The sequence below is a fragment of the Heteronotia binoei genome, chromosome 15 (genome assembly GCF_032191835.1).
Source record: "Heteronotia binoei isolate CCM8104 ecotype False Entrance Well chromosome 15, APGP_CSIRO_Hbin_v1, whole genome shotgun sequence".
Lineage (NCBI taxonomy): Eukaryota > Metazoa > Chordata > Lepidosauria > Squamata > Gekkonidae > Heteronotia > Heteronotia binoei.
Genome location: NC_083237.1, coordinates 44,365,059 through 44,392,227, shown reverse-complemented (window position 1 = coordinate 44,392,227; position 27,169 = coordinate 44,365,059). Strand labels below are relative to the sequence as shown.

Here is a 27,169-nt window from a genome sequence, read left to right as displayed (position 1 = left end):
AAAGTATGATGAGAGCAGTGTTCCCTCTAAGCTGAGTTAGTGTGAGCTAGCTCAGTCTTTTAGCCCCCAGCTCACACATTTTTGTCTTAGCTCAGGAAGGCTGGCCCCAGAGCAAACTAATTTATGCTGCAGCCAAACTGCTTGCTCACCACTTTAATGCCAGTAGCTCACAAAGTAGAATTTTTGCTCACAAGACTCCACAGCTTAGAGGGAACACTGGATGGGAGTAAGGTTTTTCCCTGACAATTCTAATTCAAGAAGCATTTTAAGGTAGGCGTTGAGCTGATACAATTTAGTACATATGCAAATGAGTTGTGCTCTTGAGTTTTGATGCCTCTTTTTCTACAAAATGACCCCTGTCCTGCTCCAACTTCATTACCAGACTGGTGAGAGCAGTTATCAGTTAAGAAACTGAGTAAGGAGCAGCAGTCTGAGGGTCTTGGAAAGATGACAAGTGGCTGGGGGGGAGGCATGCTGCTCAAGGGCACTCTCTCGTTCCCCCTCTCCCCTTGAGCAAGGGCCCTCCCCCCCTAGGCCGGATGGAGGAGCCAGGGCTCCAGAGATAGCGAAGAAAACTGTCTTCAGGAGATAAGTTGCTGCTGATTCTTTTGCAAGTCAGGAGAGCTGGCCATTCATGTGTGCTCCCTGCATGGTGAGTCTGATGCAAATCTGGGGAAAGTTGAGGGTGGGGGAAGGGAGCTCTCCAGGATCCCTTTTGTATCTCAATTCCCCTTAAACTGTTGGTTGGTTGAGGAAGGATGCATTTCTTCCACTGCATGCAGAACTGGGTTTCTTGGGCTTGGGTTCGAGATCTGCCTCGGGGATCTTACCTGCTTTTTCACTCCATAGGCATGACTCAGCATATTCAGATTTTGCCTTCATTATTCAGATTTTTGCTTTTGTTATAATATGCAAATTCTCAGAGGGCGTGGCAGTGATGGTATTATGGTTTCTTATCTCCTCTGCAATTTGTTATGTGCCTAAACTGTCTTCCACCCCCATCTCAGGTGTGTTGCATTATCTTGGCCTTCATCCTTTGCTTGTCAAATTATTTTATATACTGCCTCTCCAGAGATGTGCTCCAAGCAGTTCACAGGGTAAAAAAAACAACACCATAAAATCATTTATTAAAAAAAAAAAGACTTATCACACCGATAGCAATGTCCCTTATTTATCAATATTCCTTTATTATCAATAGTTTATCATCAATATTAAAACCAGCCAGAGGCATAAAAATGGCAGCAAATAACTTTTATGAGGTTCATAGAAGAGTCATGTGTCTAGATGTGGTCCACAAAAAATACCTTTAAAAGGTGAAACCTCCCAGTTAAAGTAAAAAAAAAGGTAGTTCCCTGTGCAAGTACCAATTGTTTCTGACTCTGGGGTGATGTCACATCACAACGTTTTCACAGCATACTTTTTACAAGGTGGTTTGCCATTGCCTTCTCCAGTCATCTACACTTTCCTGCCAGCAAGCTGAGTACTCATTTTCACCGATCTCGGAAGGATGGAAGGCTGAGTCAGTCTTGAGCTGGCTATCTGAACCCTGCTTCTGCTGGGATCAAACTCAAGTTGTGAGCAGAGAGCTCGGATTGCAGTACTGTAGCTTTACCACTCTGCTCTTATGTCCCAGTTAAAAGCTGGGGTCAGAGGAAATGTCTTGGACTGCTCCTTAAATAACAGAAAGATCAATACCAGCTGAGAGGAGGCAAAATAGGATCACAAAGGGCCTACCTCACAGGACTGTCATGAAGATAGAGAAGAAATGGAAATGTTTGTACTGTTTATGCCCAATACTAAGACAGAAATCTACTCAAATCAAAGAAGTGAGCCAGAAGGGAGGTTACTACCGACCTCAGTTCTGGATAGAGTGCAAAATTCCCCAATGAGTATTATAACAGGGATGGCCAAACTTGCTTAATGAAAGAGCCACATAGAATAAATGTCAGATGTTTGAGAGAAACAAGGAAGGAAGCAAGCAAGCAAGCCGATGGTGGGGTGGGGGCTTTGAGAGCCAGACAATATGTGTGAAAGAGCCACATGTGGCTCCTGAGCTGCAGTTTGGCCACCCCTGTATTATAATGTTCAAGCTTGCTGGGACGTTGCAGCCTGTATCCTAGAAGGCCTGCTGCTGACAGTAATTGCTGGGTGAGTGGGAGAGAAACACACTCTGCATATGTTCAGAAGATTCTCCTCTTAGTCCACGCATTTAAAAGGTTCCTGAGATTACTGCCTGCAGACCTGTGTGTTAGCAGGACAACACACTGCCCAAGAGACGACCCTTCACAATGGCAGGGATCTTGAATGCTTTGTTTGTATGACACATGATTACTAATTCCTGGTTGTGGCTCACAAAATGAAGTCCCCCTTCAGGCTTTGAATTGACAAGAAGCGGGTATATCTAAGAGCAGCTGCTTTGGGCATGTTATGTAAAGCTTCAGCACCAGAGCAAACTGGGTCTCTCTGGTAGGGAAGAATTAGACACACTTATTTGTAGATCTGTTGCCCTTTTTAAAAAGTGTCTGAACCATTTTGGTTTTCTTTGGAAACGACCATTAAACCCATTCCCAGGAAACAGGTATCCCAACAGCTACTGGTTGAACAAAACCTCCAAGTTCAGAGGCAGCATAGCTCTGCCTTTCGGTCAGTAGAGGCCAACAGTTATTACAAAGCTGTGGCCTTCCCAAATGCCTTTGCTGGCCAGCCAAACAGATACTAGACCTGACGTACTTTTGGCCTGATCCAGCAAGACTTTTATGTTCTTAGATCCAGGTGGGTAGCTGTGTTGGTCTGAAGCAACAGGACAAAGTCAGAGTCCATTGGCACCTTTAAGACCAACAAAGTTTTATTCAAGGTGTGAACTTTTGTGTGCAAGCACACTTTATCATTGCCCCGATGACGTGTGCTTGCACACAAAAGCTCATACCTTGAATAAAACTTCATTGGTCTTCAGTTTCTCAATTTAATAATAATAATAATAAAATTTTATTTATACCCTGCCCTCCCCACCGAAGCAGGCTCAGGGCGGCTTACAAGACATGGTGGGTCACACCATGATGTAACAATAAATACAACATAACCATTAAAATACATTTCTTAAACCAGCGATTAGATTAAAATTTAAAATTTAAATTACAGTATAAAATTAATGGTGCTACATTCTTAATATACATGTAAACATAGCTTATTGATGCGATGGTTCCATCTTAATATGCCAGCTGGAAAAGGACGGTTTTGCAAGCCCTACGGAACTGATTAAGGTCCCACAGGGCCCGCACCTCCTCTGGCAGCTGGTTCCACCATTGGGGTGCTGTTATTGAGAAGGCCCGCTCCCTTGTTACTTTCAGTTTGGCCTCCTTTGGCCGGGGGATTTTCAGTAGATTTTGTGAACTAGATCTCAGTGCTCTCTGGGGAACATAAGGAGAGAGACGGTCCCTAAGGTAGGCAGGTCCTCGGCCATATAGGGCTTTAAAGGTAATAACCAGCACCTTGTAATGGACTCTGTATACAATTGGCAGCCAGTGCAGCTCACGCAGCCTAGGCCGCACATGTTCCCACCTAGGTAGACCCACTAGCAGCCTGGCTACCGTGTTCTGCACTAGCTGGAGTTTCCGAGTTCGATACAAGGGCAGCCCCATGTAGAGGGCATTACAGTAGTCTAGTCTCGAGGTGACCGTTGCATGGATCACTGTTGCCAGGTCACCGCGCTCCAGGAAGGGAGACAACTGCCTCGCCTGTCTAAGGTGGAAGAAGGCGGACTTAGCAGTGGCTGCTATCTGGGCCTCCATTGTCAGGGAAGACTCCAGCAGCACTCCCAGGCTCCTGACCCTGCGCACTGGTACCTGCAATTTCATACCTTTCATGACATAGCATAGCATAAGATACAGAAAAAAAATTAAATGGACAAAATAAGTCAGGATTAAATTTAGATTAGATTAGGGGAGGGTAACCATAAAATCAAGCATAGCCAGAGTTGTGTTGGAGAATGGTGGCCAAAAATGTTGCTAAAAAAGGTAAAGGTAGTCCCCTGTGCAAGCACCAGCCGTTTCCGACTCTGGGGTGGCATTGCTTTCACAACGTTTTCATGGCAGACTTTCTATGGGGTGGTTTGCTACAGCACAGGTAATCTCTGAATTAGAGTCGTTCAGGAACTTCATTGGTCTAAAAGGTGCTGCTGGACTCTTGTTTTATGTGCTAATGCACCAATTCGTTTTATGTGCTTAATGCACCAATGTAGAACATTTTCTTATTCATTTTAGATCCCCTCTATGCAGGAGAAGCTAAACTTTAAAACTTGCAACTGGTTAGTAGTCCCTAGGAGCATTTCACTAGGCATGATCTAAGTTTCAGTGTAGCTGCCCTGGGCATGGGGATCCCCATCTGTGTTCTAAAAGAGCTCAGAGTCTTTCCTATGAACTTTGGAAAATAGATGAGAAATAATCTCTTACTTCAATTTACTAGGGGGTCCAGGTTCCCCCTGGCCACCGGCAGGGAAATGAGGAGGTAGTGTTGCCAGATCCAGGTAGGGAAACTCCTGGAGATATGGGTGTGGAACTTGTGGAGGGCAGGGACCTCAGTGCCGTAAAGTCCACCCTCCAAAGCATCCATTTTCTCCAAAGGAAATTATCTCTGTTGCCTGGAGATGAGCTGTAATTCTGGGGGATCCCCAGGTCCCACCTGGAAGGTGGCACCCCTACTGGGGAGTAAAGGCCTTGAACAAGATGAGATTGCTTTGCGAGTAAACATGTGATCCTAAACGAATTTACTCAGCAGTTTAATCACATTCTAATACCTAGGAAGGGTCTACAGATTTAAGTCTCTTTATTTCTGGTGGGGCAAACAGATGCGCTCGCCTACCCTTCTTGACTTCACCACTCACGCCTTTTAGCGTGGCCTACCTTGCAGGGTTGTTGTGAGGGCAGAAGGGAGAGAGGGGAGGGGAACCATAGACGCGTCTGGGCGGGAAACAGAAGGAACAGATATATATATATATATATATATATATATATATATATATATATATATATATATATATATATATATATATATATATATATTTTAAAGTGCAACTCCAGGGGCCGGGCTCAGTCCTCAATCTAGGAAGCAGACCTGCAGAACTGACTGTCCGGAACTTATTTTTGAATAATAATCAAAGCGAGGAGGGGCTTCCGCCCACCGGCACAAGCCAGGAGCTTTTGCAAGGCATGCGGGCTGACGCCTCCCTCCCATGTGGGCGCGGGCTTGTGCTCCTCCAACTCGACATCTTCCACCTCCAGTTCCGTCCAGGACAGGGGTGGCCAAACTGCGGCTCGGGAGCCACAAGTGGCTCTTTCACACAAATTGTGTGGCTCTCAAAACCCCCACCGCCCCGTCGGCCGGCTTGGAGAAGGCAATTCCTCTCTTTAAATCCCTTCTCCAAGTCAAGGCAGCCGGCAGCTTGGAGAATGCATTTACAGTTAAAGTTGCTTTCTTTCCACCTCTCTCTCCATTCCTTCTTGTCTGGCGGCTCTCAAACATCTGACGTTCATTCTGTGTGGCTCTTACATTAAGTAAGTTTGGCCACCCCTGGTCCGGTGCATCTTTTCCTGGATCTGAGTGGCACCGCCTATTTCCGTAGTCAACTTCTCCCCCACTCCCAACCCAACTCACCCTCCTTCCTGGCACTGTGTGGAACCCTCATTGTGTAATGCCAGCCTACCCGTGGGCCACGCCTCCCCATCGGGGGAATTTTGGTCTGAGATCACTCCACCCCCCCCCCCCGAGCCGCTGCTGTCGTGCGCCTCTCCCTCCCTGCACGATGGTACATAAATCGCCCCCGCCCAGCTGCAGCCGACAGCAGAAAAAAAGAAACTTGCCTGCCGATACCGTCCCGGGCTGCTTCCCCGAGGATGTTGGACGTGGTGGACTACACACAGTGAGTAGAAGGAAGCCGGTTCGGGAATCAAAGATTTGCCATTGGAGCTGTGTCCCCTTTAAAAAGCAGGCAGTAGAGGGAAAAAACATGATCTCTGAGCGTGTGCAGAGTGAACAATCGTAGACCTATTTCTGCGATGAAGGGGCAGCGTGTTATCACTCCGGGCACCTTATAGGCAGAGGTGGCAATTAGGCACAGACACGGTTCGTCCCCGGCTGTCTTTACCCAGCGCCCCATTGGAGTTGTCCTCGGATTGGAAAATCACTTCCGTAGGGCTCTGCCTCGCAGCTTTTGGCCGGCTTGCAAGAAGGGGCCGGTATTTCTAGGGCGGATGGTTCCAAAAGAGGGCTTCCCTAGGAAAGTAGAGAGCCAAGACTCCTGGAGTTCGTTCCGGCGTGGGCATTGGGAGGGGGGCAGACTGCGAACCTGAACCCTCAAATTCTGTGCAAGGGTATTGATTTGCTGGCGACAGCAAGGCCGTGAATTCGGCTTCTGCAAGGGAAATACAGTCTTGTCGGGTGGTGGACTGATGCTTTCCCTCCCGCCAGGCGGCTTGCTGCAAACCGTGGCTAGCCACCTCTGAGAAACGGCATTCAGATCGATCCATTATAATTAAAAAACCAATACAGTTAAATTGGAAGATGCTAATACTGAAAATACTCAGATGACTAAGACGCACTGGGTGCTTTGCGCGGGTATTTGTGGGGTTTTCTTAAAGACCTGGTGGTTAGGTTTGCTGTGTCATTTGGCCTGAGAAATATATTGCAGAAGGCTTTGGTCTTTAGGGGTGCTCCTCCAAAGTAAGCTGCCACCAATATGTTTTGCTGTATGTAATGTAACAAGGTTGGTGACAAAAGAAAAAATTGAACTATCTCCCCATAGGGACATGTTTTTTTGGAGGGGGGGGGCTGGATTCTTTTTGTCTTGTGAAAGAAAAATTGCTTTAAAATAGAAGCCCCTTCACTCCCCGAACCCTGTTTTTTTTTGGGGGGGGGGAGAGGGGTTTGGTTTTTTTGCTCTTCTGTCAGGTGGTTTATGGTGCTCTAACTTTCTCCCTCTCACTTTCCCTCCCCTTTTCTGGCCTTTTTATGCAAATACTGAGGCCTGCAAAGATGGGGGAAAAAGATTTGAATATTTCCTTAGCTCAATAGTGTGTGACTGTTGGCGGGTAGCACTGGCTTACATGAAGGGGGGGACGTAATGGGTGTGCACAACTTCTGTGTCCAACAGCTTCCCTCTGATTATTATTATTGCTCCCCCATGAGTGAACCCCCACGCTGGGTGAAACACAACACAGCGTAGTTATTGAGAGTGTTGGCTTAATGTTTGGGGAACCTGGTTTCAGATCCCTGGGTGATTTTGGGCCACTCTTTCTGAACCTGCACTACCGCACAGAGTTGTTGTGAAGAAAAGAGGAGACATGGAGAGCCAGCATGGTGTGGGCTTAAAATGTCCAACTAGGAAACCTTACTGGGTGGCCATGAGTCAGTTGTGTTTTCTCAACCAAAGATACCTCACTGGTTGGTTGTTGTGAAGGTACAGTGGAGGACCAGAGAATGATGTTGTAGCAACCCTCTTTGGGCACTCTTTGGAACCAAAAGTGGGGCATAAATATCTAAATTCTATCCACCCAGTCAGTATTCCCTCCTTTTCTTATAACCAATGCTCCCTCTAAGCTCTGGAGTCTTGTGAGCAAAAATTCTTCTTTGTGAGCTACTGGCATTCAAGTTGTGAGCTATTGCAGAAATTTGCTCTGGAGCTGGAGGCTAAAAATCAGTGAGCTAGCTCACACCGACTCAGAGAGAACACTGCTTAGAACCCCTTTCCCCATCCCACCTCACCCTTCCCTCCTCTCTGCTTCCCCCCTTCTAATTTCACATTTTAATCTTTCAAGTTTCTTCCACCTTATTTGCATTTTGAGAAAGTTGGAAAAGGTCTTTCATTTGCGATCCTGTTTTGTTTGATTTGTCTGTATAGGACTTTGAGTCCATGCAAAGTACTTCACAATGCTGGTTTTATTCCCCTTCAAAGTGTTGGTTTCCTCTGGCCCCCGTTATGTTGCAGGTGATGGGGGATGGGGTGGAGGTGTGCCTGACTGGAAGCTCTCTTCCCAAACTGTTCTAAAGTGGGATTAGAATCCAGGTCTCAAACCAGTCAACACCACCAGCAACTGTTAAAGAACCCTTTGGCTGAATTTGTGTAGAAATGTGTTCAGTGGGCCTTGAGTGAGGAATAGCTGTAATAAGTTTCTTTAAAATCCACTGGCCCTGGTCTTGTTCAGTGCTCAATGGTGGGAGACCAGCTTCAATTCTTGCCCTCAGTCATGGCCTCAGATCCATTTCTGTAAAATGGGAATAATATCTTTCAGTTTCTGTGAGACAATGGCTGGGCTTAGAACGGAGTAACTCTCTTTAGGATTGCACTGTAAGCCACCTCCACATGACTGTTATTCATGCAGGTCCTGTGATTCCCCAGATAGTTTTATTTGGGGGCCAGTGGAAAAGTTGACTAAATTCAACCCTAAAGGTTCTGCACGCACACTTGCAGACCAGGATCTGTTTAGTTAGTAGCTTCATCAACCCAAGAATCAGCTAAGCAGATGATAGGGCCCATCATTTTAATAATGAAGGCAGATTTTAATGCATGAAGTTATGAGTGCCTTTCTTAATTTTTGAGTCTATTTTGGATCTGATGTTACTGAAAGAAATAATGGGAAAAGAAGATTTGAGATGGGCTTTCCTTCTAGATTTTGGTTATCTAATTGTAAGTTATTAATTTTAGACATTTATACTTTTTTTGCTTTTCTCTTCAATGGGGGCCCAAAGCAGAATAGAACATTATTCCCCTTTCTTCTATTTTCTGGAGCTTATGTCAGAATGAGGACTCGATCCTGGCTCTACCAGATCCTAACCACTCCTTCACACATTCAACCTTTGGTTGCTCCACTCGTGAGGTTTTGGCAGTCTGTAACAGTGCAATCCTAAACTATTTTGAGCCCATTGAGAAGAAAGTACGGTAACTCTTTTTAGGATTGTGCTCTAAAATCGTTGGACAGCTCTAATAATGAGTCACAGCATAAAGTTTTTAGTCCCCCTTTGCCTGGGGCCTTTGATACCTTTTCTGCCAGGGTTCTCTTCACAATTCATTATAGTTGCAGGAATTCTTCCCAATAACTGTAATGGACAAAAGGGTGAGGGGAAGGAAGAAGGGAAAAGAGACCTAACTTGGTCTACAAACTTATCATGCGTATTACGATTTGGAAAAGGATCACAGCAAGGGAAGGGGCTAACCTTTCTCATTTTTTTTTCCCTGCAGGTTCGAAGGGTCCCAGTATGGCTACACGGTAAGCAAGTGGCTCAGTTCTGTGTGCATGAATAGATATCTTAGAGCAGCAACTCTCAGACTGTAGCAAGCCAGGGACGCCTATTCTGATTTTAAGTTTTTCTGTGCAGCCCCTCCTCCCTCACCAAATCTCCCATGAGCCCAGTGTCCTTCCTTCCAAATATGCATGAGCCAAGCATGCCTGTCTTCAAAACAATATGGAAACTCCCATTTAAAAGTGTGTTTAAGTCCAGTGTTTGTATGGTTATGTGCTTGGATGTGAGAAGGACTCGTCTGTTCTTACAAGGTCACGTGAACCCCCAGGAGTCCCCAGACCCTAGTTTGAGGAACCCTTTGTCTTGGCAACCAGGACCTCTTGAGGATCAAGTTAGTCTAGCAAACTGGGGTGAGTTTGACAGTCAGGACTTCTTGTCCCAGCTTTGGGAGACCTGTAAGGATTCTTTAAAAGGTGTTTGTGCTTCCTTAGTACCCCAGTGGCAGCATCTATGATTTGGACCCCTGCAAGCAAGAACTCTCTTTTCCTCCCTGCCTTGGAGACCCCGAGAGCTCCCCAGGTAAGCAGGCATGTTGGGGGAATCTGCAAAGAGCATGTGCTGGCGTTTGCTTAGTAATGGGAGCGAGCCTAGAGGTTTGTAAATAATGTTCTTTCAGGGCCAGACTGTAAGAGACATTGGAGAGCTGTGGTCAGCGTAAGGGAGTCTGACTTGGGTAAGGATCACAGCAAGGGAAGGGGCTAACCTTTCTCCTCCTGTGGCTTTCCCCAAATGTAAAGTGGCCCTCTGGCTGTGCTGTTTGCCCTCTGGGAAAACAGGGCTCCTTTCCTTGGGGGGGAAAGGGTTAAACCCCTCACCTATCGTGATCTATATTGGGCTGCTTAGAGAAGAGACGGGAGACCCTATCACACATCTTGAATGTCTTTTGTAGATTGGCCCTCTGCTTGAAAATCCCAGAGCAGTAGCCATATATGCTACACCGGACAAAAGAAAATGGAGTCTTGCAACACTTAAGTTTATGTATATGCCACAGTAAAACTGTTGGTCTTTTTGATGGCTTCAAGGGTTTCTTTGGGGTTTGCAGAGGAAGTGTCTGCTCAATCATCAGATGGTCGCTGAAGTAACTTGCAGGCACGTCTTCCTGTTTCGCAGCAGATGACAACAGGAAAGCTGCTCTCCCCCCCAGCCTCCCTGCTTGCTTTATGCAATCTGGATGTAGACATGCACTTGTTTTGCTACCTAGTTTCTTGGAAGAGCTTCCTTATTCAACGCTTGAAGAGTGTCTGTCACAGGCATGGCGCGATGCATTACTCTGAAAGAAATGTTGCATTTTTGGTCCTAGAGGCTACAACAGGGGCGGCCAAACTTGCTTCACATAAGAGCCACATAAAATAAACATCAGCTGTTTGAGAGCTGCAAGAGGTGAACATCAGAAGGGAGGGAGGGATGGGAAGAAAGCAACTTTAAATGCTTTCTCCAAGCTGAGAGCTACTTCATGTGTGTGAAAGAGCCACATGTGGCTTCCGAGCTGCAGTTTGGCCACCCCGGGCTAGAACATACCTCCTTTTGTGGTGGAGAAGTCCATCAATGGCTGCTGGCTATGGGAATTGAAGGGAGCCTCCATATACAGAGGCAGAAAACCTTTGAATACCAGCACTGGGAGCCAGCAACAGGAGAAGGCCTTGGCCTCTGTGCCCTGTTAGTTTGGCCCTGTAAGGCAACTGCTTGGCAGCTGTGTGGAACAGGATGCTGGACTAAATGGACACTGGTCTGATCTAGCAGGACTGTTATTACATTCTTGCCTGTGCATCATGATCTGATCCACTGGGAGCCATCCTTTTCAGCAACTAGATTACAAATCAGATTTAGTTTGAAGTGTACTAGGGTACATAAGGGGAGGCCGTGTGCTGGAGAATAGAGGCTGGGACTCAGCAGTAGAGTATATGCTTGGCATGCAGAAAGTCCCAGGTTCAATCCCCATCATCTCCTGTTAAAGGATCTAGTAGAAGATAATGTGAAAGATTGCTGCCTGAGACCCCAGAGAGCTGCTGCAGCTTACCACTCTTGTTCCACAGGTCTCTAAAAAAGGCTATTTTTTTAAACAAAAAACGATTCCATCTATACCCTGTGGCTAATAGCCACTGATGGACCTCTGCTGTATGTGTTTCTCCGATCCCGTCTTGAAACTGGCTATGCTTTCCCTTGATGTGTATTGCCAAGATTCCAATTTTTCCCACTTCATCACAGTATTTAAATTGAAAGTAATTAAACTGAAATTTAAAGTAATAAATAAAGTGTAGTTTCCAAGTATAGTTTCCAGAGAAATGAATGGCAATCATTTACTTCCAGGGGAGAAAGTAAAGGGAGGACCTGCCTCCTGGTAGGAATTAAAGTTTCTATTGTCATCATTCTGTTTCAAATATCGGGCAATGTGATCTGCTATGCACATTAGAAAGTGAAGGCTGGAGTGCATTCTGAAGCTGAGGGGCCAACACTGAGAAAGCCCTCCCTGTTCCCTTCATGGGCAGGAGAAGAAAGAGCAGGGCTTGAGAAAAAGATCTTAACTGGTTATCAGGAGAGATCTTAGTCTCAAATCCTAAAAACAAACACCTGTAAAAGGCATTTGCAGTGGTCCATGCCTGGCTGATCAGCTCCTGTCTTCTCACTGGCTGACAAAAGCCAAGCCTCATTATCTTCTGGAAGATAATTTGGTAGTGAGAGATGTTTGATTTTTTTTTAAAGCAATGCTTTCATCATTTAAATGCTATTTGGTCTCTCATTCTTTCATTTTTTTTCTTTAATGTAAAAATGTTGTATAGGGAGTTTTTAAAATGTCCAAAATTAAAAATGCCAGTGACTCAAAAGACTATCACAGGTTTTTAAGCTTTTCAAGATCATCTCTGGCATTGTCAGAATTCTGAAAGAGGTTTCCTCTTGGGAGGGAGCAGTCATCCCTGTGTATTCATTTGGGGGATGGGATGTACACAGAGAATGATTAAAATGTGAAATTTGCTGCTGGAGGATGTAGTGAGGGCCACAGGAATAAACAGCTTTAAAAGGGGATTAGATAGACTTGTGGAGGAAAGGTCTATCAGTGGCTACTAGCCATGGTGACCGAGGGAAACCTCCACAAGCTGAGATACTCCTCCTCTGACTCCTAGAGCCAGGAGGCAACATCAGGGGAAGTTCTCAGCCTCTGTGCCCTGCTGTTGGCCCTCCAGAGGAACTCATTGGCCACTGCGTGAGACAGGATACTGGACTAGATGGACCACTGGTCTTAATCCCACAGGGCTCTTCTTATGTTCTTATGAGAATTATTGCATTGGTTCTTTTTCTTCCTTGGGTAAAACTTACTAACACCCCCTCCCCTCCCAGAGCTAAGGGCATTTTTGGCCAGCTTTTTACAGAGGAGGAAATCTATAGTCTGATAACCCCTCTATGTTTTAAAGAAGCACCCTCTTATGGAAAGAGGTAAAACTGCATGCTTGCTGCTGGCACTTTGATACTGCGCCCTATGCAAAGCGACGGTAACCAATTTGCACAACTCCTGGTTTGCAGCTGCCAGCAGCTCACAGAAGAGCCTTTGTGCCTTGTGTGGAGCACCCTCTTCCTCTACCTGTGAGAGCCAAGAGTATATCAGAGCCAGGACACCTGGGTTCTTGAAAGGGAGGGGGAAATGGAAGGTTAGAGCAGCTTTTTAGCCTACACAGCTGCCTGCTCATGTTGCACAGCAGATGTGCCAAGATGAAGGGGGAGGCATGTCTTGAAGTAAACAGTGGCCATAGACTGGGGACCCCAGACCATTTCCTTCCTTCCTTCCATCTTTTACAATCTGCCTTTCTTGCTGAGCCTCAAGGTAGATTACAAAATTAGAACATGGTGCCATATTTTAAAAACATATTAGATATGCTATAACCAATGCAAAGACTGTATTCTAAGAATAAGAAGGCCCTTCCAAGGGCCGACTGGACCAGGCAAAGGGCCCAAGAGCCAGGGAGGTGTGTGTCTGGCCAGCACTGAGAAAGAGCAACCCTCCAGGGCTGTGGCCTCCCAGGACTTTTAGCTGAAGGACCAATCTATTCCCAGAACCTTTCTTCCCCAACAATCATCACAGCCAGCCTCAGGCCCCTGAAGGAAGGGAGAGTGGTAGGGTTGCCATCCTCCAGGTGGTAAGAAAACAACAAAACACTGTAAATTACATGCTTCAGATAATTGCTTTACGTTCTTTACTCATGCATCACTTATTATGGCTCACATCAAATGCTCTTAACCCAATAACTGAAACTTAAAGAGTCCACAGTCCTCAGACAAAGACTCAATTGTAAATAAGATCCAAACTGGATGCTGAAAATAATAGGTACCAAATCCCGCTGTCTTTATATCCCTCTTGCTGGGAGACGCAGATGGTACTTTATATCCTTGAATCAATCCTGAGGTAGCAGTCCTCTGTTCAACAGGTGTGGCTACATGAGCCCCAGGTTTAATTCATGTTTCATTTGCCACTTCCACTGGCCGTGTATTCTTGAATCAGGAACCCGTGCTAAGGCAACTGATCATATCAACTTGCTTAGTATGTCTAAATTTGCACAAATGGTTCCAGGTGGTGGCTGGAGATCTCCTGGGTTTTCAGCTGATTTCCAGGTGACAGAAATCAGTTCATCTGGAGAAAATGGCCACTCTGGAAGGTGGACTCTATGGCACTTGAAGTCCCTCCCTCCTCTCCCCAAACCCCTTCCTCCTCAGGCCCCACCTGGAGTTAGCAACCCTAGGCAAAATGGAATTGTTCTGGAGAGTGCTTTTATAAAGGGAACAGTGGTTTATGGCACTCTTTATACATTATCTTGTTCTCACTGCATTGTTTTCTAACAAGGTAAGCCTAAGAAGAGTTATACCCTTCTAATCCCACTGACTTTGGTCAACTCAGAAGGGTGTAAGTTTGTTTAGGGCTTCCTTTCCCCACAACAGATGTCCTGTGAGGTGTGGGGCTGAGAGATGCCAGTTTTAATGCCTGTTTTTGCATTATTTCTGATCCGTCATGTCTTGTTCTATTTCTATTGCATTAGTATTTTTAAAATCTTGTCATCTACCTTGTGCCTCAATGAGAACAGCATACTATAAATAAAATAAAGGGGAAACAGCCACAGAAGTTCTGTATCCTGATTTCATTAAAGGTAAAAAAAAGGTAAAGGTAATCCCCTGTGCAAACACCACTCATTTCCAACTCCGGGGTGATGTTGCCTTCACAACGTTTTCATGGCAGACTTTTTACGGGGTGCTTTGCCATTGCCTTCCCTGATCATTTACACTTTACTGCCAGCAAGCTGGGTACTCATTTTACCGACCTCGGAAGGATAGAAGGCTGAGTCAACCTAGAGCTGGCTACCTGAACTCAGCTTTTGCCAGGATCAAACTCAGGTTGTGAGCAGAGCTTGGACTGCAGTACTTCAGCTTACCAATCTGCGCCATGGGGCTCTTCCTGATTTCATTAAAAAAGCCCAAATAAGGACTAGAAAGTCAGGCTTTTTTTTTAAAAAAAGCAGCCAAATGCTTTGCCACAAACCTACACTTGTGTAAAATGAATACACCAGAACCATTCTTTTCTTTTTTTAAAGCCCTAATCTCTTGGATTCTCTTTCTGACTTAGAGCTTGTTTAGAGCCAGTTTGGTGTAGTGGTTAAGAGTGGCGGACTGTCATCTGGGAGAACCAGGTTTGATTCCCTACTTCTCCACATGCAGCCAGCTGGGTGACCTTGGGCCAGGCACAGTTCTCTCTAAGCTGTTCTCTCAAGAGCAGTTCTGAAGAAGAGCTCTCTCAGCCCCACCTACCTCACAGGGTCTGTTGTGGGGAAAGGAAGGGAAAGAGATGGTAAGCCACTTTGAGCGAAGGGCAGAGCATAAATCCAATCTGTTCTTTTTCAGAGAGCTGTATGAACTGGCTAGAGATGCAGGAGCCAAATTATGCTGACTTCGAAGCGGGGCACTTGGCCCAGCTGCAGAATGTCCAAGTTTCCTATCTGCATGGCCCTTACCCCCAGCTCTCCCTGGACGCCGTCTACAGCCAGGATGATATGATGCTCTCACAGAACATGTGCCTCGGGTCCAAGGATGAGTTTAATGCTCAGGTGAGAGGGAGGTGGAAATGATGGGACTTGTCTCTGGTCTAGTGAATCCAGGAGAGGGAAGATAGGACTCGTGGCTGTCGGGCAGAAAGGTGGGTGCTGAGGATTGTGTCTTAAGTTCATGGAGAACAAACTAGGCTCTATTGGGACAGAGGTAACCACTGCAGGGAGTCAGGAACGGGCACACAAATCTTCTGGGGCTTCCATTTTGGGTGGTACAATACAAGCTCCAGAAAAATCTGGTGTGCTGTGCACTTGATCTAGACTTGTGCTGCTCCCAGAGTGACTTTCTTCCTGTGTGAACTGAAGGTTGCTCTAGATAAATTCATCTGGAAGGACCGATTACTGTTACTGAGCTGTGTTGCCCAAGTATTGTATGACAGTTCTCTACTGAAGTTCAGCTGTAACCAATGTTCCCTCTAAGCTGCAGAATCTTGTGAGCAAAAATTCTACTTTGTGAGCTACTGGAATTAAAGTTATGAACTACTGGCATTACAATTGTGAGCTACTGCATAAATTAGTGTGCTCTGGAGTCATCCTTCCTGAGCTAAGGCAAAATGGGTGAGCTGGAGGCTAAAAATCTGAGCTAGCTCATGGTAATTCAGCTTAGTGGGAACACTGGCTGTAACCTCTGTAAATAATAGCAAGGCTTGCAAGTCTACAAGTGGGCTGCCCACTGTGGCCCCCTATTCCATATCACACACACACTCCCTTTCAGGGGCTTTTCCAGATGCCACAGGCAAAATTGAATGTGATGGAGCCATTTAGAGCAGGGGAAAAGCACATGAAGCTTGGTATATGCACCTTCCCCCCCCTTCCCCCCGCACTTATCTGATCCTGGAGTTTTAAAAGGACCATCAGGGTGAAGGACACACCTCTGTGTAATGTTTAATCTGGCCCTAAGAGTGGCCCCAAATCTTCTGGGGCACATTCTCCATTTGCAGGGATGGGTGGCATCTCCGGATTAGGGTAGCCAAACCCCCCCCAAACCTTGTCCCAGCCCTATGTGCAGGAACCATCAATCATCCCAGCCCCCCTCTATTTCCCCTTTCCTGCATGCAGGCGAGATCTGCTTGATTTAGACCAGAACCTGCTCTTATCAGCAGCCTGATTAGCCTGCAGTAGCTCAGTCTTATCACAGCCAGAAGCTAAGCAGGGTTGACCACAGTCTGCACTTGGAGGGGGACCCACCAAGGAAGGCTGGGGTTGCTGTGCAGAGGAAGGCAATGGCTTTTACCTTTGGGCCTCAAATTGCTTCTGTGGGTTTGGGAGCTACAACAATCTCAGGAAGCTGGGATTGGGCCCCTGCTCTTCAGCCTGAACCAATTGTGGCTCTTCAACATAATGTAAAGTTTGGGCCTTAGAGAGTTATCTCTTTCCCAGAGAATCTAGGATTCTGGATAGCCAACATCCCATTCCTCTAATGCAGGGGTCCCCAATCCCCGGTCCATGGCCTGTTAGCAGCCGGGCCATGAGTTGTATAATTATTTCTTTATATATTACAATGCAGTAGTAGTAGTTCTATCCTGCCCTCCACTGCAAATCTCAGAGTGGTTCACAATCTCTTTTATCTTCCGCCCCCACAATAGACACCCTGTGAAGTGGGTGGGGCTGAGAGAGCTCTCCCAGAAGCTGCCCTTTCAAGGACAACTCTGCAAGAGCTATGGCTGACCCAAGGCCATTCCAGCAGCTGCAAGTGGTGGAGTGGGGAATCAAACCCGGTTCCCTCAGATAAGAGTCTGCACACGTAACCACCACACCAAAATAAAGTGCACAGTTGTATCATCCCGAAACCATTGCCCCTCCCCCCCCGATCTGTGGAAAAATTGTCTTCCACAGAACTGGTCCCTGGTACCAAAAAGGTTGGGGACCGCTGCAGTCTAATGCACTGAATTACGCTACCCATTCATCCAAGACCCTTTTTCAGATGATGGGAGTGCTGAAATCAAGACATGCAGATGGGAACTGGCACGAGTGTGCTGGTCCTGCCATCTGCCCACACATGATTGCTGGCTTATGAACACATGACTTGTGAATGCAGAGTCCACTTGTGTAGTGAGAAGAAAGAGCTGTGTTTGCAGTCATGGGGGTGGAGCTAATGTGAGCTTTGCCTGTATGTAGATGCCATTTTATTTCCTTGCTTCATTTGTATCTCACCTTTCTCCCCAATGGGGAACCAAAGTGGGTTACAACATTCTCCTGTTCTCGCTGTATCCTCACAACACCCCTGTAAGGTAGGTTAGGCTGCGAGCTCACCCAGCAAGCTTCCATGGCCAGGTGGGGATTTGAACCTGGATCTCCTAGATCCTAGTCTGAAACTCTAACCATTACACCACACTGGCTCATCAGGAGATGGCTGCATGCAGGTGGGACTAAGAGCAGTGCATTCCTCCTTGCTCCTTCTTTAACACACTTTCTGAGCACTTACAGTGTTGTCTGGCTAATGCATCAAGGCCAGGAGATGAGACATCAGTTTGCCGCATTATTGGTTAATACTTGGATAATATTGTTGGCAATAATCAGGCATTCTGGATTAAGCAGACATGTGTTTTTGAGACTCCATACGTGTGTTTTTGAAATGCCCTTGGCGACTTTCTCAGCTCATTTTCATGTTGACTGTAATAGCTGCCCCCATTTCTATTTGAAAATCTCCAGCAATGACTCTATAGAAAGTTTTGCATCTGAATTTTGAACACCCTTAAGTGATTGATACTAGCAGTGTTTTTTGCTGCATGAAAGTGAGGTGGCAAAGCATGGATGTTGCTGTTTCAAAAACAGATGGAAATGGGCAACTTTGACCAGGAAAATAGCTTTCCTTTCCTCGTCTGCTTCAATAAAATTGGTAAACCTCACACAACCATAACCAGTACTCCCTCTAAGTTGTGGAGTCTTGTGAGCAAAAGTTCTACTTTGTGAGCTACTGACACTAAAGTTGTGCGCTACTGCATAAATTAATATGCTCTGGGGCCATTTTTCCTAAGTTAAGACAAAAAATGTGTGAGCTGGAAGCTAAAAAACTGTGAGCTAGCTCACACTAACTCAACTTAGAGGGAACACTAACCATAACTGTACTTCATTAAGAATATTTTTGGTTGATCTAGTCACAGATCTCTCATGCCATTTGATCCTAAGTGGTCAGAGAACCAGGCATGCTTTCTGAGCCAGTTAATCCTTCCTTCTCCCTTCTTACATGGCTTTTGACTTCCACAGATCTACATTCCATATGAACAGTATTCTGTACCTGGGGCCGTCTCCAGCCCATCTTCTGAGGAAGAAGAATTTCACGTGGGCAGCCCATCTCTTGAGGTGTCTGACAGTGATTCTGACGAAAATCTCTCATCTGGGCTTGGTTCAGGTGAGCCTCTCTGTCCCCCATTTTTAAATCCTAGATGCATCCTGAACGTATGTTTGGTACAAATCCTGAATACTACTAGTTGGGCCTTCCAGCTTCTGATCTCCTGAATGGTTTCAGGACCTACTTTGGAGAATATTCTCCGTGGCAGACAGGTGATGGCAGGCCAGGGTCCCAGAGTGTTGACAAAGCTGAGCATATGCTAGCATCCCGGACCAGCAAGGGGTACACAATCTCAACAGAGTTGCCGTACTTTGTATCGGGCAACTGTCAAGGACATATGCAAGAATTCCTGGCTTCCCTCTTTAAAGCTAAGAGGTACCACACTGGAATCTTCTGCAAGGATCTACTGCACAGCTGGTAGAAAATGGTTCACTGAATGATAGAATTCTAGCATCCTGGATGCCTAGGCATGTTTGGTGGTAGTGGAAAGTGTAGTCACGCTGCAGCTGACTTATGGCTACCCCATAAGGTTTTCAAGGTAAGAGAGGATCAGAGGTGGTTGGCCATTGCCTGCATCCTGGTATTCCTTGCTGGTCTCCCATCAGTTATTGATCATATCCAACTCTGCTTAGTTTCTGAGATCTTTCATGATTGGTCTATCCAGGCCAAGGCAGGCATCTTTTGGCTACATCCTCATATTACAAAATAGCCCCATGGCGCAGAGTGGCAAAGCTGCAGTCCTGCAGTCCAAACTCTTCTCAGGACCTGAGTTTGATCCTGGCGTAAGCTGGGTTCATGTAGCTGGCTCAGGGTTGGCGCAGCCTTCCGAGGTTGGTAAAACGAGTACCCAGGTTGCTGGGGGGAAAGTGTAGATGTCTGGGGAAGGCAATGGCAAACCACCCCATAAAAAGTCTGCTGTGAAAACGTCGTGATGCGATGTCACCCCAGAGTCAGAAATGACTGGCACTTGCACAGGGGACCTTTACATATTACAAAGGCTTCGTGTTTGTTGGTGGTCCACACAAGGACTTTGTAGTAGACATGTGATGGACGTTTTGTGCTGCCCAGGTGCTCACTGGTTTGGGGTGGGCTGAGGATGCGAAAACAATGGTGGGGGGGAGAGGTTAACACTGCTTCTCCCATTGTGCTGTGGTCACAAGCAGAAAAGAGCCAGGGGGTATCCAGGAAGCACAGACTCCCATCACAGGTGTGGTATGCAGTCCTTGTGTTGTTCTCAGTGAACATGAGGACTTTGTAACGTGCAGATGGAGCCTTGCTGGGGCCAGGTCCAGCAGCCTTCCCCTCTGCACTGAGTGGAGACAGGCCAGCAGATTCCTGGAGATTTGGGGGTGGGGGGTTATGGAGGGAGTAGTTCGGAAGGGATTTCACTTAGCATCTGTAGTATACGAGCTCTCTCCAGGGAAACTGGTCCTTGTAGCCTGGAGATCAGACCTGGAGGCTGGCAACCATAGGTCATAGGTAGATGTTCAACCTGTTACAGAGGAGAGACTAAGATGCCACCTTTCTCTGTGTGAATGGAGGATGCCAGCAATGGGTCAAGTAGAGATGCTGAACTGCTTATAAAAAGCAGCTTTTCTCTGCCCTCTTGGGTCCAAAGAGATCTTGGAAACCAGATCCAATCAGAAGAGTAATCAATCCAGTCGGAATGGGTGAGGACCACTTCCAGCTGATGGTAGATAACAGGATTAACATAGAATCATATATCCTAAAGAACACAATATTATCATAAGATCCTACTGTGCATATCTGTCAATAGTTGGGAGTGGTCCTGATCCACTCTGAGCAGTTTGGTTACTCTTTGGACTGGATCTTGTTTTAAATGGGCCTCTCACCGAAAGATCTTTCCCCTCCTCTGCTGCCCCCTTTCCATTGCTAGTAGTTTTTGTACAGCATCTGCCTAGTGGACAAGCACTCCAATGCATCTGATGAAGTGAACTCCAATTCATACCAAACTTGTGCTAGAATAACTGTTGTTCCTCTTTAAGATGCCCCTGGACTCTTGTCGTATTTTGCTGCTAAACTAATATGGCTGCTGTTCTGGAATCTTCACTGCTACCCTCACCAGTGTTACCAGCTCCGGGTTGGAAAATTCCTGTAGATTTGGGAGTGGAACCTGGAGAGGGCAGGATTTGGGAAGGAGAGGGACCTTGGTGGAATATAATGCTTCCAAAACACTCATTTTCTCCAGGGAAACTGATCTCACTACTCTGGAGGATTAGCTGTAATTTCAAGAGATCTCAGCCCCACCTGGAAGCCAGCCTCCCTAAGCTGATGCACGGCAGCTTCCTAACAGCACAGAGTTCATTGTCACATGAGAGGGGGGAGGAACTAATTAGCACACGGTCCAATATTTGACTTCCAATTAATGATTAAAAGCAAATTAGAAGTAGATGCAAATATTAAGCAAAGGAGAAGGGGAGGAACAAACTCAACTAGAAAGGTACTGATAATGCCTTAAAGGATTAGCTACAGCAACTCTGTCAAAAGAAATAATATTTATTATATAATGCAGGGGAGGCCAACGGTAGCTCTCCAGATGTTTTTTGCCTACAACTCCCATCAACCCCAGCCGTTGGTCATGCTGACTGGGCTGATGGGAGTTGTAGGCAAAAAACATCTGGAGAGCTACCGTTGGCCATCCCTGATAATGTATGCCATAATGTGATGAAAAACCTAGGACCTGAATATCAAGATACATTAAAAGTAATTGAGAATCAGTTTTACACAATCTGTTATAAATCCCTCATACAAAGTTGATGATGAATACCAAATAACCCACACAAGACCAAAATATTAAGGCCATCCTTAGAAACACAACACAAAAGGTATGGCTCCAAAGTCTGAACCAAAGACTGGAGGGAGGGGGAGTAAGAGTCAGTGGGCATCACAAGATCTAAGATTGCGGAATGGGGTAGATGGAGTGGTAGGAGGGTATGTAAGCTAGGGGGAGAGAAGGAGCCCAGATATGGCAGAGAAGAGCTGCGGGTTAATGGTAGCTTTGCATGCAGAAGGTCTCAGGTTCAGTCTGCAGCATCTCCCGTTGGAAGGATTCGGTAGTAGGTGATAGGAAAGACCTCTGCCTGAGACCCTGAGGAGCTGCAGTGAAGTGCAGATGATGAGTCTGAGAAGAATGATCTTCTGATTTAGGATAAAGGCAGCTTTATGTGTTCAGTGGTAACTTTAGGAAGGAAGATTTAAAGTGGTACAAATTCCCCATCATTCTCAGGGGAGGTCCGTGTGTCAAATTGGTGGTGTTGGCAATCCAAAATTCCTTAACAAAGTTTCTACCTGGCCCACTCTGCCAGATACACAGCAGACAGTGATTGTTTTCTAACCAGAGAGAGATGGCTCTGATCAAAGTTGTCTCCTCTGACCTGAAAACCTTTATTCTAAAACCACAGTTATGTGGTGTGGTTTTGTTGATGTTCAGTGGTGAGAGACTTGTGATTTCCTCAGAACCGAGCTGTGACTCTGAAAGTTTTAAACCCTGACTTGAGGAGAGGCAGAAATGTTGATTCCTGTATTCAGCTTAAACTTTCTGCCGCCACTCAGAAACATGCCTAGTTAATAAAAATCATGAGGAATGGTAAATTTATGTGTCTCATAGTTGCTGAAAACAAACTCTGAGGCATATGTCAGTGTTTGCAGCTGTGTCTACGGATCCAGCCAGGTTTTTTGGTCAGTCTTGCCCAGTTTTCCTCCTTACTGCAGCCTCCACCATGGCTTTTGTCCATGCAGGTCATAGAATCATAGAGTTGGAAGGGACCTCCAGAGTCATCTAGTCCAACCCCCTACATAATGCAGGAAATTCACAAATACCTTCCCTCCCACACACATACATCTCCAGTGACCCTTGTTCCATGCCAAGAAGATGGCAAAAAACCCTTCAGGATCCCTGGCCAAACTGGCCTGGAGAAAAATTACTTCTTGACCCCAAACTGGTTATCAGTATTTCCCTGGGCGTGTAAGAAAGGACCACAAGAAGTAAACACTGATGCAACCCTTCCCCTCCCTTCCTCACAGCATAGAGTCTTTAGTGGTAAGGTTGCCAGCTCTGGATTAGGAAATAACTGGAGATTTGGGGGATGGAGTTTGGAATAGTGAGGTTTGGGGAGCTTTCTGATAGGATGGGAGATAGAAATCGCCAACAATGTTTGCTGAGAGGAACATAAGGTGGTAGAAGATGATGATATTGGATTTATACCCCACCCTTCACTCTGAGTGGCTTACAATTTCCTTTACCTTCCTCCCTCACAACAAACACCCTGTGAAGTAGGTGGGGCTGAGAGGGCTCTCACAGAAGCTGCCCTTTCAAGGACAGCTATGCGAGAGCTATGGCTGACCCAAGGCCATTCCAACAGCTGCAAGTAGAGGAGTGGGGAATCAAACCTTGTTCTCCCAGAGTCCACGCACTTAACCACCACACCAAACTGGTACATAGATTGGTAGAGGAAAGCTTGGTTCTTCCATCTTCCTCTTCAAGAAGCCTCTCCCACAATATTGCATTCAGAGTACCTGGCGCAGATTCACCTGGGCTTTCTGTTGTCATCTTCAGGGTCCTGCCGAAAGCTGCGTCTCTACCAGTTTTTGCTGGAACTCCTGGAACGTGGGGACATGAAGGAGTGTGTGTGGTGGGTCCAGCGTGACGCGGGCATCTTCCAGTTCTCTTCCAAGCATAAGGAGCTCCTGGCACACCGCTGGGGGCAGCAGAAGGGGAACCGCAAGAAGATGACCTACCAGAAGATGGCTCGGGCCCTACGCAACTACAGCAAGACGGGTGAGATTCAGAAGGTGAAGAAGAAGCTCACGTACCAGTTTGGAATCTCGCTGCTGGGGAAGTCAGCTCCCTCTTAAGAGGTCCCCCTTTCCAGGATTTATAGGGACTTTGGACAGTCAAATGAACAGATATCCCCACACACACACCCCCCAATGTGAGTGTCTCCCCTCAGAATCTTCACTGCTGCTTCAGGTTGGGGACTGCCCCCAAAATTTTCTGTGAGAGGAAGATGGACACCAGGGGGCGCCAGCTTCCAGGCTCCATGGGTCTGAGCTTCATGGGAGAATTGGGGCTGCTGGATTTTCTGGGGGGTGGAGGAAGGGAGGTGGCATTATACATCAGGGATAGGGTTGGGAATTTGAATTTTGGGCAGGGAGGTAGATTTTATCTGAATAATGAGGAATTAGGAGTAAGTGTCCTATCTCCTGAAGTCGACTTCATAGTTTTTCTTTGGTGTGGGAAAGAGGCTGAGCGGAGGAATAAGGTTTTAATAGGAAATGGATTACAGGGTTTGACTTTCAGTGGTGAAGGGGGTTACTCTATCAGATGGGACTGGAGTTTGGTGGTATTATTGTGTGTGGGACAGAACGAGGCCAAAATGCGGGTGGGTCAGAAGGTTCCTGTGTGCCTTCGTGGCAAACAAGTCTAAGGATGGCTGGTTTAACAAGAATGACATTTTGTGAAGATATATGTGGGTTGTTGGATCTTCTGAGAGAAGTATGAGATCATTTAGGTTATCGAGGCCAACGGTACCTATGAAAACTCCTACCTGGGAGTTTTGTATATAGTTCAAATGTTTATTTAATACTAAGGTTTCTTTTTTTTATCTCCAACATTTGTACAAATCTGATTTATTTTTTCAATGGATCTTTTCTGTATAAAATGTAAATTTGAAAATAAAGATTTTATGACCGTTTATGAGAACCTTGCTTTGAAGCATGTGGAAGTGTGTGCTGGCAGGCAATATTGCAGGTCTCAACATTTTCTTTAAGGGAACTGATGTCTAATCAGACCAACACACAAATTGTTGCTTTTCTTGAGGCTTTCTTTAATGGCAATTCATGCCTAAGAACAGCAAGAAAATTGTCTGGTTATTTTGAGCGCAATCGATGTGTCTGCAACTCCTAACACATTTTTATCCTTCTGTTCCTCCAAGGTCAGGTTAATGTGTGTAGTTCTCTCTTCTCCCTTTTATCCGTACAACAGCCCTGTAAACTAGGTAAGGCTGAACAAAAGCAGGTTGGCTAATTGTCACTTCATGGCAGAATGGGGGTTTGACCCCTGGTCTCTCCCAGATCCTAGTCCAGGGGTGGCCAAACTGTGGCTTGGGAGCCACATGTGACTCTAGCACACACATTGTGTGACTCTTGAAGCCACCACCGCCTCGTCAGCTGGCTTGGATAAGGCATTTCTCTCTTTAGATCACTCATCCAAGCCAAGGCAGCTGGCAGTTTGGAGAATGCTTTTGAAGTTGAAGTTGCTTTCTTTCCATCTCTCCCCATCTTCCTTCCTTCCTTCCTTCCTTCCTTCCTTCCTTCCTTCCTTCCTTCCTTCCTTCCTTCCTTCCTTCCTTCCTTCCTTCCTTCCTTCCTTCCTTCCTCCCTCCCTCCCTCCCTTCCGGCATTGCCTAATATTTTTAAGGGCACAGAGGAAGGCAGCTGACAATCTGAGAGCTGCACCCACCTTGGGATATGTATTTATTTGGTTACTTTATGTATAATCTGCCATCCTTTTGGAGGCTGGGTCTCAGGCAGCAGCCGTGTGGCAGCAGCTCCCACTCACCATGTATGGGGCGAGAGCCATCCCTTGCTCAGGCCTGCAGGAGGACTGGCAGTGGGGTGGCAATCATTCTGGGATCCCCTCTTGGACTTTTGCCCAGGGCAAAATCTCAAAGACTACTTCTGTGCCAACTGCCTGATCAACCCCGCCCCCTCCAAAGGGCCTGCCTTCTTAATAGAGGCTAAATTGGGGTGTCCACCTTTATACCATGACAACCTTCAGCTGCCCATTTCTGCACCTATTAAAAATGTTTTTTCTCCAGTTTGTTGGCAACCATACTTGGACAAGCATTGGGCCCCATTGCCATGGCAGGGCATATATGGGCTGCCCAAGCTCACTGGATTCAGTGGCAGAAGGGCTGTTGGGTCAGTCCTTTGTTGTGAACAAATCTGAAGTTACCCATTTAACTTGCTGCTTTAGTGTCTAACCACCAAAACCTGACACGGGGTGTATGGGTGGGAGGTGATAAAACCTTCTGCGGTCCTGGCTGGAGGTGTGAAGCACATTCTTTCACTGGGCTTTTACTGCCTGCTGAAGCAATGTTCATTTGTTTCCACTATGTGCTGCTTGGATATTTATCTGTAAATGAAGCCAATATTACAACTCCCTAGCCATATGCATTGTTTAAAACTTTAATATGTTAATAAAAGTGTGAGGAACTTAATTTTTTTAGCAAAATGGAGAGTAGATTGAGGGGCTAAATCCAATCTCCTGTTCATGTGTGGCCCTGATCCATATCACAGTTGCATGCACATACAGTTTTGTCTTTTACAGAAAAGGGAAAATGGATGATCTGTAATCACACCTGTGCTCTGGCACCTTAGTCTCCAGTGTTTTCTCACCCAAAGGAAAGTAAGGCTGCAGTCCTCAGCCTACTTACTAAGGAGTAAATCCCATCAAACTCAGTGGGATATCCTTTGTGCTGGAACTCCTACCTGCTGGAGAAAGTGGGAGCATAAGAACAAAAGAAGAGCCCTGCTGGATCAGACCAATAGCTCATGTAGTCCAGCATCCTTCCTGTCTCACACAGTGGCCAGTCAGGTCCTCTGGAGGGCAAGCGACAGGGCACAGAGGCTGACACATTCGCCCAGTGTTGCCTCCTGACTTTGGGATTCAGAGCTTTAGTGCCTCTGAATGTGGCAGTTCCTCTCAGTCACTATGGCTAGTAGCCACGGATAGACCTCTCCTCCATGAATCTATCTAATCCCCTTTTAAAACTCTTTACTCCTGTCGTCATCACCACATCCTCTGGCAGTGAATTCCACATTTCAGTCACTGCGTGTAAATAAGTGTTTCCTTTTGTCTATCCTGAACCTACTGCCCATCAGCCTTATTGGATGCCCTCGAGGGCAAGTATTTTGGGAGAGGAAGAAAAATGTTTCCTTGTCAACTCTCTCCATGCCTCGCATAATTGTATACACCTCTGTCATGTCCTCCGCCCCAGTCTTTTCTAAACTGAAAAGTCCCTTTCCTCATAGGGAAAGTGCTACAATCCCCTAATCATCTTGCTTGCCCTCCTCTGTACTTTTTCCAGCTCTGCAATGTGCTTTTTGAGATACGGTGGCCAGAACTGCACACAGCATTCCAAATGAGGCCACACCAGAGATCCATACAGGGCATTACAATATTGGTTATTTTATTCTCAGTCCCTTTCCTAATAATCCCTAACATAAGAGTTAGACTTTTTTTTTTTTTGTCACAGCAGCACGCTATCCGTTTCAACTCCAAGATCCTTTCCTCTCTCAAGTCTCAGCAAATTCAGACTCCATTAACCTGTACTTAAAGTTGGGATTTTTTTATAATCCCTTACCAACATTGAACTTCATTTGCCACCTTGTCACCCACTCACTCAATTTGGGGTGGTCCTCTTGGCGCTCTTCACAATCAGCCTTGGGGTTCACCATCCTATATAATTTTGTGTCGCCTGCA

At 46.2% G+C, this 27,169-nt stretch overlaps 1 protein-coding gene across 2 annotated transcripts; it reads left to right on the top strand.

Moving 5' to 3' along the window:
- Positions 1-5,837: 5,837 nt before the first annotated feature.
- On the top strand, positions 5,838-24,377 carry SPIB (Spi-B transcription factor). 2 transcript variants are annotated; one of them, XM_060256036.1, is made up of 6 exons: positions 5,838-5,914; positions 9,230-9,257; positions 9,723-9,810; positions 15,169-15,371; positions 18,579-18,723; positions 23,240-24,377. In XM_060256036.1, the coding sequence occupies exons 1-6, from the start codon at positions 5,889-5,891 to the stop codon at positions 23,536-23,538; spliced, it is 789 nt and encodes a 262-aa protein (XP_060112019.1). In that variant the 5' UTR covers positions 5,838-5,888; the 3' UTR covers positions 23,539-24,377. The 2 variants fall into 2 exon arrangements, with proteins under 2 accessions (XP_060112019.1, XP_060112020.1); XM_060256037.1 differs by having other exon boundaries at positions 5,888-5,914; positions 18,579-18,717.
- The last annotated feature ends 2,792 nt before the right edge of the window (positions 24,378-27,169 follow it).

Excerpts from the sequence above, each read along its gene's own strand:
- SPIB (XM_060256036.1), top strand. The coding sequence starts at position 5,889 with ATGTTGGACGTGGTGGACTACACACA. Across the intron at positions 9,811-15,168 it reads AGACCCCGAGAGCTCCCCAG|AGAGCTGTATGAACTGGCTA; the intron begins GTAAGCAGGCAT and ends GTTCTTTTTCAG. Across the intron at positions 18,724-23,239 it reads CTCATCTGGGCTTGGTTCAG|GGTCCTGCCGAAAGCTGCGT; the intron begins GTGAGCCTCTCT and ends TGTCATCTTCAG.